General features: G+C 43.3%; 1 protein-coding gene across 2 annotated transcripts in view; it reads right to left on the reverse strand.

Moving 5' to 3' along the window:
* Positions 1-3,531: 3,531 nt before the first annotated feature.
* pkdcca (protein kinase domain containing, cytoplasmic a) overlaps positions 3,532-12,955 on the reverse strand; it is a 42,113-nt gene continuing 32,689 nt past the window's right edge. Inside the window, exons 6-7 of one of the 2 annotated variants that reach the window (XM_038960412.1) lie at positions 5,751-5,924; positions 3,532-5,209 (exon numbers count right to left, since the gene is read on the reverse strand). In XM_038960412.1, the coding sequence (XP_038816340.1) occupies positions 5,124-5,209; positions 5,751-5,924 (260 nt within the window). In that variant the 3' untranslated portion in view covers positions 3,532-5,123. Of the gene's footprint in view, positions 5,210-5,750; positions 5,925-6,728; positions 6,772-12,955 lie in introns of those variants that run through there. The other variant, XM_038960413.1, reaches the window with a different exon arrangement.

The raw sequence follows: 12,955 nt of genomic DNA on the forward strand, positions 1-12,955 counted from the left end.
GTGGTTCCAGTCCAGGGGGGACTACATGCGTGACCACAGGGTCGGTGGGGAATGTGTGAGACCGTGAACGCATATGATTAATAATGTCTACCGTGTATCTACTCACACTTATTTACTCACATTGCTCCCCGGGAACAGGAGAGGTAGATGAAACAATAAGGCCCAAGGAGGTGTGGTATATGATCAATATACCACGGCTAAGGGCTGTTCTTAAGCACGACGCAACGCGGAGTGCCTGGACACAGTCCTTAGCCGTGGTATATTGGCCATATATCACAAACCCCCGAGGTGCCTTATCGCTATTATAAACTGGATACCAACGTAATTATAACATAATTTTTTTAAATGTTTTGTTATACTCGTGGTATATGGTCTGATATGCCACGTCTGTCAGTCAATCAGAATTCAGGGCTCGACCCACCATGTTGTGTAACTCTGTCATTAACATGAGTAGACCTGCACATTCACTTTAGTGTGTTGTTTCAGTAGATCGCTCCATGCTTTATCAAGACTCCTCCTTGTCCCTCTTCTGAAAAGGTCCTCCACATTTTGTGTGTGTGTGTGTGTGTGTGTGTGTGTGTGTGTGTGTGTGTGTGTGTGTGTGTGTGTGTGTGTGTGTGTGTGTGTGTGTGTGTGTGTGTGTGTGTGTGTGTGTGTGTGTGTGTGTGTGTGTGTGTGTGTGTGTAAATGTGCATATGCTTGTCACTCCCTGTATTTCTGCCCCAGTTACCCTGTGACCAAAATCCCCACTGATTAAGTTGTAGAGAGTATGTGTGTGTTGACACAAGCAGCCTTTGAACACTCAATGGGAAAAAGGATTCCCCTCTATAGGATGCTCCCAGAGTCCCATGCCTCCCTCTCTCACTGTTTAACAGCCTTTCCCTTTGTCCTGCCCACTCTGAGGTGAAAAGGTCAGGGGCCAAAGGTCACACGGACTTATTTCCACTGGAACGGTCAGACAAAGAGCCTCACTCACACACACACACACACACACACACACACACACACACACACACACACACACACACACACACACACACACACACACACACACACACACACACACACACACACACACACACACACACACAAACAGGCCCTCCCTACACGCACACTTCATGAAGAGTTGGGGGGAGTAAACCAAAGAGTGTGTTCTCTTCATTAAGATGTTGTTTTCTTTCCTGGGTGCTTGAAGGGCCCCTTCAGGACTTCCATTGGGGGCCCTTAGCCCCACAACCAGGCCCCCACTCCCCCAGCCCCTTGGCTCTCTGCAGCTCTATAAGCCAGTGACCCAGGACCGGTCCAGATGGGCTGCAGGCACATGCCAGCTTCAAGGGCCTCTTTAACTCGCACTCCGTACAAATAGTTCCATGATTGTAAAATGATGTTTGTTCTCAAAACACACACACTCTCTTACTCCTTTTTTTGCAGACTTTTCCCCTTGCATTATTCCCTCTTGCATATTTCCGTCTCTAGAAGTGAAGAATGAGAAACACATCTCCATGTGTTTGTGTGTTTTTTTTGTTTCACAATGGGCCAGTACTCTGGGGTGATTCCAGAGAAATGTGTCCTCAATCATTTCATCAGATGACAGGTACATCAGATGGGATGGGCATTCACTAGGCCAATCAACACCATCACAGGCTGTACTGTACCCCTACAGTAATAACCTGTACTGTTTACTAAACAATTATCTACTATCTATATACAGTGCATTTGGAAAGTGTTTCCACATTTTGTTACGTTACAGCTGTATTCTAAAATGGATTAAATTGTTGTTTTTTCCCCCTTCATCAACCTACAAACAATACACCATAATGACAAAGCAAAAACAGGTTTTTAGAAATGGTTGCAAATGTAAAAAAAATATTATAATTAAATATCACATTTACATAAGTATTCAGACCCTTTACTCAGTACTTTGTTCAAGCACCTTCGGCAGCGGTTACAGACTCGAGTCTTCTTGGGTATGACGATACAAGCTTGGCACACCTGTATTTGGGGAGTTTATTCCATTCTTCTCTGCAGATCCTCTCAAGCTCTGTCAGGTTGGATGGGGAGCATTGCTGCACAGATATGTTCAGGTCTCTCTAGAGATGTTTGATCAGGTTCAAGTCCAGGCTCTGGCTGAGCCACTCAACGACATTCAGAGACTTGTCCCGAAGCCACTCCTGCATTGTCTTGGTTGTGTGCTTAGGGTCATTGTCCTGCTGGAAGGTGAACCTTCATCCCAGTCTCAGGTCCTGAGCACTCTGGAGCAGGTTTTCATTAAGGATCTCTCTGTACTTTGCTCCGTTCATCTTTCCCTCGATCCTGACCAGTCTCTCAGTCCCTGCCACTGAAAAATACCCCCACAGCATGATGCTGCCACCACCATGCATCAGTGCCAGGTTTCCTCCAGACGTGACTCTTGGCATTCAGGCCAAAGATTTCCATTTTGGCTTCATCTGACCAGAGAATCTTGTTTGTCATGGTCTGAGAGTCTTTAGGTGCCTTTTAGTAAACTCCAAGTGGGCTGTCATGTGCCTTTACTGAGGAGTGGCTTCTGTCTGGCCACTCTACAATAAAGGCCTGATTGGTGAAGTGCTGCAGAGATGGCTGTCCTTCTGGAAGGTTCTCCCATCTCCACAGAGGAACTCTGGAGCTCTGTCAGAGTGACCATCGGGTTCTTGTTCACCTCACTGACCAAGGCCCTTCTTCCCCGATTGCTCAGTTTGGCCGGGCAGCCAGCTCTAGGAAGAGTCTTGGTGGTTCCAAACTTCTTCCATTTAAGAATGGTGGAGGCCACTGTGTTCTTGGGGACCTTCAATGTTGCATAAATGTTTTGGTACTCTTCCCCAGATCTGTGCCTCAACACAATCCTGTCCCGGAGCTCTACGGACAATTCCTTCGACCTCATGGCTTGGTTTTTGCCCTGACATGCACTGTCAGCTGTGGGACCTTATATAGACAGGTGTGTGCCTTTCCAAATCGTGTCCAATCAATTGAATTTACCACAGGTGGACTCCAATCAAGTTGTAGAAACATCAAGGATTATCAATGGAAACAGGATGCACCTGATCTCAATTTTGAGTCTCATAGCAAAGGGTCTGAATACTGTAAATAAGGTATTTCAGTTTTCAATTTTTTATAACTTTGCTAACATAAAAAAAAGGTTTTTGCTTTGTCATTATGGGGTATTGTGTGTAGATTAATGAGGGGAAAATCTATTTAATCAATTTTAGATAAGAATATAACGTGACAAAATGTTTTCCAAATGCACTGTATATACTACATAGGGTTTTCTGTAATTAAATAAAAAGATCTGTAACTCAAATAATCACAGAGAGAGAGAGAGAGAGAGAGAGAGAGAGAGAGAGAGAGAGAGAGAGAGAGAGAGAGAGAGAGAGAGAGACGTCTCATTTGCCACAAGTTTTGTATTTTTCCATATAAAAATAGCCATCTCATCATTATCATCATTATATACATCAATGAACAGCCTACACAGTGTTAAAGCTTTTGTAGAATTCACTTTTGGTCATTTTTTTCCAGAATGTTCTGCTTTCACTGAAAGCAAGAGCTCTTTGATACTTGTCTGATTATTTATCTAAAGGTTCGTGTCACATTTCCTTAGGAAATTACAATAGATGGAGATTACTTCCTGCTGTGTTTTCTCTAAACCTAGGGTCATATTCATTAGGGCAAACCATTGCAAAGCGTTTTGCAACAGAAAACGAAAATGAGAATTTCTTATTGGACAAGTTTGGGTAATCCCTTCCTGTTTTAGTCCCTTTTCTTCCGTTTGGTGCCTAATGAACGCGACCCAGGAGTGGGACAGGAACCAACACACACTGTCCTCAATAAATACAAAATGATCAAAAAAGTGACCCTCTCAAGGAGGTCACTACACTACATTACATTTGGTCAACATGCAAAATCAACAATGACACAATATTCCAAATAAGTCCTTGATTTTCCCATACGAGAACAATTTCTTTGTTTTCATCAACATAGGATTGAAATAGAAGATATTTGATCTGATAACTCAGCTGTTACAATCCTCTGTTCTATAAGAACAGATTCTTCAGCCACCAAGACGTGGAAATCAATTACTTATTGAGTTGCTTTTTGAAAGCATAGAGAACCCCCGTTTGACTTAATCGAAAGTGCTGTGGATCTAACACAAGACAGAGGAAGGGAAAGGAAGTAGAGAAAGAGAGACAGGGTCGGGAAGGAGGGAGAAAGTCTGAGCAGCACTCAGCGTCAGAGAATAAAAAAACAAGAGCTTATTCACTGACTAAGACGTCACAGTAACACTGGAACATCAGTCCTTTGCCAATACCTTTGTTTCCACCTAGAATAAAGCCTGAACATTGCATGAAGACGCACGATTGAACTAGTCCTAGGGCTCGATTCAGTATGTATCGCTAAAACGTCACATTGCACAATCGAAATGTAAAGGTCATTTCCGATTCAGCCGACATACGCAGCCTTTACCGGGAATGCAATCTCCGCTCACGCGGGAACATTGCCTTTAAATTTAAATCACGCTATAACACTGACCTTCAGCGATACAGATTGAACCCAACCCTAATTTGGACATTTTTTTTGAATATGTTTGAGTACCTTTCCTATTGTTTGATGATTGGCTGATGGTTCATACTGAGGCCGCCTCGAAGCCTTCACAGAACAATGATTAAACACTCTACAGTACCAGAAGGAGATCCTTCTGACCAGATATGTGAAGGTAATTTAGGGGGCACAGGAGGGGCATCTGACCACAGGGATACATTCTCACCCCTCTTAGCTAGAAGGGTAACCTCAGCATACCCTGAGCTAAAAGCCTGCACAACCGAAAAATAGTCACGTTTAAACATTGAATGGAGGACAGATCATCAACATCTATGTTACGATAAATGTTCTCCTTGAGTTATTATTGCACTTCAGCAGGAGCTGGTTTGGGTTAGCCTTCTTTACGGCCCGTGGAGGTTCACACTGGAGGGTGTGGTCTAGGATCCATCTTACACTCCCTCTGCCCGACCCATCCAATGGGGTGGCTCACTATGCCGTGAGGGCATGCCCCAGGATCAGGTTAGCCAATCAGAGGAAGGTTTGGTAGTTAAGTCTCCTCCCTCTCCTTTGGTTCAGCTGCCCACTCTGACGTAGGTGACCCGTCCCTTGGCAGACTTTAGACTGGCAGGGCCCGTCTTGAAGAATACAAGCTGATGACCTGTAGACAGAGAAGAAGAAAAAAAGTAAACACGTGAATAAAAAGTAGAAAAGTAGGAGAGACCGTAAAGTTGAAGACATTATGTTAAATGAGCGGAATGTACCCTATAGCACGTGCTTCCCTTCTACAATGTATTACTGGTTCATTGCATGAATGCAATGACAATCGTACAATGCCAGAGATGTACAAAATAATTGAAAAAGACTGAAAAGAAAGAACTGCGGTGAGAGATATACTGTATGACAGGGGAGGAGAGGATGAAGAGTGAAGAGAATGAATGTGAAAGTGCTGGCCTGGTTCAATTACGATTAGTGATTGCCATGCTGATGTGCTCCCTTCAGACTGTGCTACAATTAAGTGTGTGTGTGTGTGTGTGTGTGTGTGTGTGTGTGTGTGTGTGTGTGTGTGTGTGTGTGTGTGTGTGTGTGTGTGTGTGTGTGTGTGTGTGTGTGTGTGTGTGTGTGTGTGTGTGTGTGTGTGTGTGTGTACAATACAATACAATGATAACACTGTAGCGTGAACACATTCATTTAACTCTTACCTGTCCAGGTTGTCTGATTGGTCAGTACAAATGCTCGGCACTGGGCGTGGCTCTCACATACACCAATAGCCTCTGTGATGCTGTAGACTGACAGCAGACATCCATCGTGCTGATAGGATGGCCAGCAGCGGTAGTTCTCCCCAGGAATAGAGGCATCCACTACACGCTTATAGTCTGGAGAGGAGAAGGAATTTAGTTAGCAAGGAAGGGTGTGCGTGTGTGCGTGTGTGTGTGTCTGTCACTGGCAGGGTGTAGATGCACTGAGGGTCCTGCACGCGTGTAATGAGGTAGGTCATTGTGTGAGCGCGGGGGCTCTGTTTTGTCTGTCTGTCAGAGGGAGTGCCATGGAGCTATTTGGGAGTGAGAGGCTGACATGTCTTCTGTGATCCTCGACGCCACCCTCCCACTCACCCCCCCACACACACACACATATACACACACACACACAGACACGGCACACACACACTCACACTCCCCTTCTCCTCTCTCACCCTCCCTTTGCCCCACTAACTGTCTGACACACATTGTAAAGGCCACTTTTCTACAATGGTTGCCACGGCAACCGCGACCCTGGGCAGACTGAACTCAGGAGTGACAGAGAGAGCAGAAGAGAGAGAGGGGGGAGAGAGAGATAAAGCAAGAGTGATCTGAAGGGCCCAGGAATGAGGACCACACTAGAATACCTCTACAATTCTTTCTCTTCTCTCTATTTGTCTTCTCTGTTTTTATCATTCTAATCCTAAATCTTAAACGGGACCACTTTAAAATATTATTATATATACTGTATATATATATTTTTTTACCTTTATTTAACTAGGCAAGTAAGTTAAAAGAACAAATTCTTATTTACAATGACGGCCTACCCCGGCCTAACCCAGACGACACTGGGACAATTGTGCACCGACCTATGGGACTCCTGATCACGGCCGGTTGTGATACAGCCCGGGATCGAACCCGGGTCTGTAGTGACGCCTCTATCACCGCTATGCAGTGCCTTAGACCGCTGCGTTACTCAGGATCCCTAAAATAGAAAAGGGCGATTGATTTAAAACATACAAATCAAATGAGATTACATTTCGATGTAATACATGTGTAGACCGAAGTTGCAATTTAAATGTACGTTTACCATGGCAATATAGTAACATAACTTTCATCAAATTGTATAATAGAGTGAATGAAAAAAAAGATCAAGATTGTTTTAACCAGATTCAGAGTTCCCCTGAGGATCCACTAACAATATACAGATGAAGTCGGAAGTTTACATACACCTTAGCCAAATACATTTAAACTCAATTTTTGTCATGATCATTGTAAGAACATTCGGACCAAAGCACAGCGTGAAATCGGTTCGACATTTTTTATTATAAGTGAACCGCACAACAAAACAATAAAGAATAAATTACACGTGAAGCTATGGAGTGCTCACAGGCAACTACATATAAACAAGATCCCACAAAAACCAGTGGGGAAATTGCTGCCTAAATATGATCCCCAATCAGAGACAACGCTAAACAGCTGCCTCTGATTGGGAACCATACCAGGCCAACATAGAAATAAAACAACCTAGATTACCTACCCTAGTCACACCCCGACGTAACCAAAATAGAGAATAAAAAGGCTCTCTATGGTCAGGGCGTAACATTTTTTCACAATTCCTGACATTTAATCCTAGTAAAAGTTCACTGTCTTAGGTCAGTTAGGATCACCACCTTATTTTAAGAATGTGAAATGTCAGAATAATTGTAGAGAGAATGATTTATTTCAGCTTTTATTTCTTTCATCACATTCCCAGTGGGTCAGAAGTTCACATACACTCAATTAGTATTTGGTAGCATTGCCTTTAAATTGTTTAACTTGGGTCAAACATTTCGGGTAGCCTTCCACAAGCTTCCCACAATAAGTTGGGTGAATTTTGGCCCATACCTCCTGACTGAGCTGGAATAACTGAGTCAGGTTTGTAGGCCTCCTTGCTCGCACATGCTTTTTCAGTTCTGCCCACAAATGTTCTATAGGATTGAGGTCAGGGCATTGTGATGGCCACTCCAATACCTTGACTTCGTTGTCCTTAAGCCATTTTGCCACAACTTTGGAAGTATGGTGGAAGACCCATTTGGAAGACCCATTTGCGACCAAGCTTTAACATCCTGACTGATGTCTTGAGGTGTTGCTTCAATATTTCCACATAATTGTCCTCCCTCATGATGCCATCTATTTTGTGAAGTGCACCAGTCCCTCCTGCAGCAAAGCACCCCAACAACATGATGCTGCCACCCCTGTGCTTCACGGTTGGTAATGGTGTTCTTCGGCTTGCAAGCCTCTCCCTTTTTCCTCCAATCATAATGATGGTCATTATAGCCAACAGTTCTATTTTTGTTTCATCAGACCAGAGGACATTGCTCCAAAAAGTAAGATCTTTGTCCCTATGTGCAGTTGCAAACCGTAGTCTGGCTTTTTTATGGCGGTTTTGGAGCAGTGTCTTCTTCCTTGCTGAGCGGCCTTTCAGGTTATGTCAATATATGACACGTTTTACTGTGGATATAGATACTTTTGTACCCGTTTCCTCCAGAATCTTCACAAGGTCCTTTGCTGTTGTTCTGGGATTGATTTGTACTTTTCGCACCAAAGTACGTTCATCTCTAGGAGACAGAACACGTCTCCTTCCTGAGCGGTATGGCGGCTGCGTGGTACCATGGTGTTTATACTTGCGTACTATGGTTTGTACAGATGAACGTGGTACCTTCAGGCATTTGGAAATTGCTCCCAAGGATGAACAAGACTTGTGGAGGTCTACAAACTTTTTTTTTTTTAGGTCTTGGCTGATTTCTTTAGATGTTCCCATGATGTCAAGCAAAAAGGCACTGAGTTTGAAGGTAGGCCTTGAAATACATCCACAGGTACACCTCCAATTGACTCAAATTATGTCAATTAGCCTAACAGAAGCTTCTAAAGCCATGACATCATTTTATGGAATTTTCCAAGCTGTTTAAAGGCACAGTCAACTTAGTGTTTGTAAACTTCTGACCCACTGGAATTGTGATACAGTGAATTATAAGTGAAATAATCTGTCTGTAAACAATTGTTGGAAAAATTACTTGTGTCATGTACAAAGTAGATGTCCTAACCGACTTGCCAAAACTATAGTCTGTTAACAAGAAATTTGTGGAGTGGTTGAAAAACTAGTTTTAATGACTCCAACCTTAGTGTAGGTAAACTTCCGACTTCAACTGTAAGTTTGTCGACGAACAATAAATAAAAGCAAAAACATAAATCTAAAATACGAAACAAATGAACAGTAAAGTCAACAGAATTAAATAGTTTTCCTTTGCCAAAGCCCATATCAAACTACTGCTGGTAGCCAACTGTTAATAACTGTATGTTGTACAAATTCAAAGTCTTTTTCTCTATTAGAATAGCCTGTTTTGTGTCCTGGGTTTCATGCTCAGTAGAGCAAGTCTTATTTCTCAGAGTGTTCTCACGTGAAACAATAACTACATAGACATACTGTGCAACCACAGTACATTACTGATTAAGCCCGACCAGACTTGGTTAGCTGGATCTGAGGTGGAAAAGATCATATTGAGTGCATGGCTACCTGTGGAACAGTCTTTGCAAATTAGATGCAACTAACCGTATACAAGTATCAGTAAGTAGTTTGAATGATCAGATTTCAACAATGTATATGATGCTTTGGAATATGCACATAACAACACAGTCATGCTCTGGATTTTAGCATGCTAGGGTCTTATGTAGGATCATAGTTTGAGACCGTTTTCTACAGCAGGAAAATAATCCTGCAGCAACAGTAAATGTGAATTATTATGTGGATTAAATTAATGGACATTTTTGTAGGGGTTGATCAATTTTTTGTGAGGGAAAATCAAGTCTGAAATTTCTAAGTGGAAATTACAAACTTCAGAAGCCTTTTTAAACCTCAAATACACAACAAGTTTTAAATTCCCTGAAAGTTCTCCTGCGACAGGGTGATCAAATTAAGATCCTACATATGTAGCTTGATTGATGTGTGGCAATTGTCATTCTCACGAAGTAAAACAGAATTGTTCTGTGCTACTTTTTCTAGTGGTTGGAAACATTACTGACTATGATTACCGGCCATTGTTATGCTGGTCTTTGGATGCTAATAGTGAGGTTTTCCTCTGTCTCATCCCAAATGGCTATGATTACACTGTGGTTCTAATGGCTAGAAACCACACTCTACACAGTCCAGTCAGCAGGATAGCCGTGTGTGTGTGTGTGTGTGTGTGTGTGTGTGTGTGTGTGTGTGTGTGTGTGTGTGTGTGTGTGTGTGTGTGTGTGTGTGTGTGTGTGTGTGTGTGTGTGTGTGTGTGTGTGTGTGTGTGTGTGTGTGCTTGTATGTGTGTGCTTACATGCTTGTGCATGCATGTACAGTGCCTTGGATAAGTATTCAGACCCCTTGACTTTTTCCACATTTTGTTACGTTACAGCCTTATTCTAAAAATGGATTAAATATTCACATTTTTTCATCAATCTACACACAATACCACATAATGACAAAGCGAAAACAGGTTTTTATACATTTTTGCAAATGTATTAAAAATAAATAACAGAAATACCTTATTTACATAAGTATTCAGACACTTTGCTATGAGACTCAAAATTGAGCTCAGGTGCATCCTGTTTCAATTGATCATCCTTGAGATGTTTCTACAACTTGATTGGAGTCCACCTGTGGTAAATTCAATTGATTTGACACGATTTGGAAAGGCACACACCTGTCTATATAAGGTCCCACAGTTGACAGTGCAGGTCAGAGCAAAAATCAAGCCATGAGGTCAAAGTAATTGTCCGTAGAGCTCCGGGACAGGATTGTGTTGAGGCACAGATCTGGGGAGGGTACCAAAACATTTCTGCAGCATTGAAGGTCCCCAAGAACACAGTGGCCATCATTCTTAAATGGAAGAAGTTTGGAACCACCAAGACTCTTCCTAGGGCTGGCCGCCCGGCCAAACTGAGCCATCGGGGGAGAAGGGCCTTGGTCAGGGAGGTGACCAAAAACCCGATGGTCACTCTGAAAGAACTCTAGAGAACCTTCCAGAAGGACAGCCATCTCTGCAGCACTCCACCAATCAGGCCTTTATGGTAGAGTGGCCAGACGGAAGCCGCTCCTCAGTAAAAGGCACATGACAGCCCGCTTGGAGTGAATGCCAAGCGTCACGTATGGAGGAAACCTGGCACCATCCCTACGGCGATGCATGGTGGGGGTAGCATCATGCTGTGGTAATGTTTTTCAGCGGCAGGGACTGAGAGACTAGTCAGGATCGAGGGAAAGATGAACAGAGCAAAGTATAGAGAGATCCTTGATGAAAACCTGCTCCAGAGCGCTCAGGACAGACTGGGGCGAAGGTTCACCTTCCTACAGGACAATGACCCTAAACACACAGCCAAGACAACGCAGGAGACAAGTCTCTGAATGTCCTTGTGTGACCCGAACTTGAACCCGATCGAACATCTCTGTAGAGACCTGAAAATAGCTGTGTATCATCACTCCTCATCCAACCTAACAGAGCTTGAGAGGATCTGCAGAGAAGAATGAGAGAAACTACCCAAATACAGGTGTGCCAAGCTTGTAGCGTCATACCCAAGAAGAATCCAAGCTGTCAACAAAGTACTGAGTAAAGGGTCTGAATACTAATGGAAATGTGAAATTTCAGTTTTTTGATGTTTAATAAATTAGGGGGAAAATGTGTGCTTTGTCATTTTGGGGTATTGTGTGTAGATTGATGAGGGAAAAAAACAATTTAATACATTTTAGAATAAAGCTGTAACGTAACAAAATGTGAAAAAGGTCAAGGGGTTGAATACTTTCCCAAAGGCACTGTATGTGTATGATAATTAATGTATGTATGTGTGTACTGGTTAGTATGGCTCCATGAATCAGCAAATAAATCATTATTTCAATAACCTATAGGTTGTGATTTTAACTGAGACAGCATTCATGCTGTACATGAAGCAGTTTGAGCATCTGTACTTCCCCTACACAATCAGGATCCACTTTTCCTATCTTCTGTGGGTTTAATGAAGCTTCACAGGACTGTGACAATGGGCCTAATGAGAAGGGCAGCTTCAAAGCAAGTCCCCCCTGCTCCTTTAAAAGCCTCCCAGCCTATGAAGCATGAATCATTGAGTCCAGCTTTCTCTTTCTTTCACTTTCTCTCTCCGTTACCTACTATGTTTCTCTACTTCTCTTTTTTTTTTAAGTGTCATGCCTGGCTGGACCAGGAGTAGTCCTGGTGATTTACAGGGAGGGTTTACACGCCTGTTTGAAGAGGAGGAAGAAAGATGGCCTTTAAATGGAGGGAGGGGGGACAGGACAGTATGTCTCTCCGGACAACCTGTCCGCAATTTATTATGTGGAGGTACACATACGCACACACACACACACACACACACACACACACACACACACACACACACACACACAAGCTGGCCCCCCTGCATGCGTGGCAGCAGACAATCAATAACTACAACTATCGGACACTTTATGGCCATAATAAATGCTTAACGTAGCTCTCGCTTTCTGCAAATGCAGGACTTAAAAGCTCCAGGAATGGCATGACGGGGAGAGGGAAGGGGAGGGATGGAGGAATGAAGGGAAGGAGGGCGCAAGGAAGTAGGCATGTCCCTGTGTGTAATTGCAGAAAAATCACATGATGCAAGGCCACATTCCACAGGGAAGCCCTGCATGGGCGAACACTTCCCCAGCTAACACATAACGTTCTGAGAACCATATGTTTCTTAGAGCTTGGTGAGAGCGTGGTTGTCCTATGGTTAGTTTGCATACAACTAGGGCTGTGGTGGTCACAAAATTTCGTCAGCTGGTGATTGTCAAGCAAATAACTGTCAGTCTCATGGTAATTGACCCTTAATTAACATAAACACATTTAGCATCTCCTGGCTTCCACCTCAAGCCACTGATGCAGACCTTTGGAACATCATGGGGCGGCAGGGTAGCCTAGTGGTTAGAGCGTTGGGCTAGTAACCGAAAGGTTGCAAGTTCAAAATCCCCGAGCTGACAAGGTACAAATCTGTCGTTCTGCCCCTGAACAAGGCAGTTAACCCACTGTTCCTAGGCCGTCATTGAAAAATAAGAGTTTGTTCTTAACTGACTTGCCTAGTTAAATAAAGGTTAAATGTAAGTCGCTCTGGATAAGAGCGTCTGCTAAATG

The sequence above is a fragment of the Salvelinus namaycush genome, chromosome 22 (genome assembly GCF_016432855.1).
Source record: "Salvelinus namaycush isolate Seneca chromosome 22, SaNama_1.0, whole genome shotgun sequence".
NCBI lineage: Eukaryota > Metazoa > Chordata > Actinopteri > Salmoniformes > Salmonidae > Salvelinus > Salvelinus namaycush.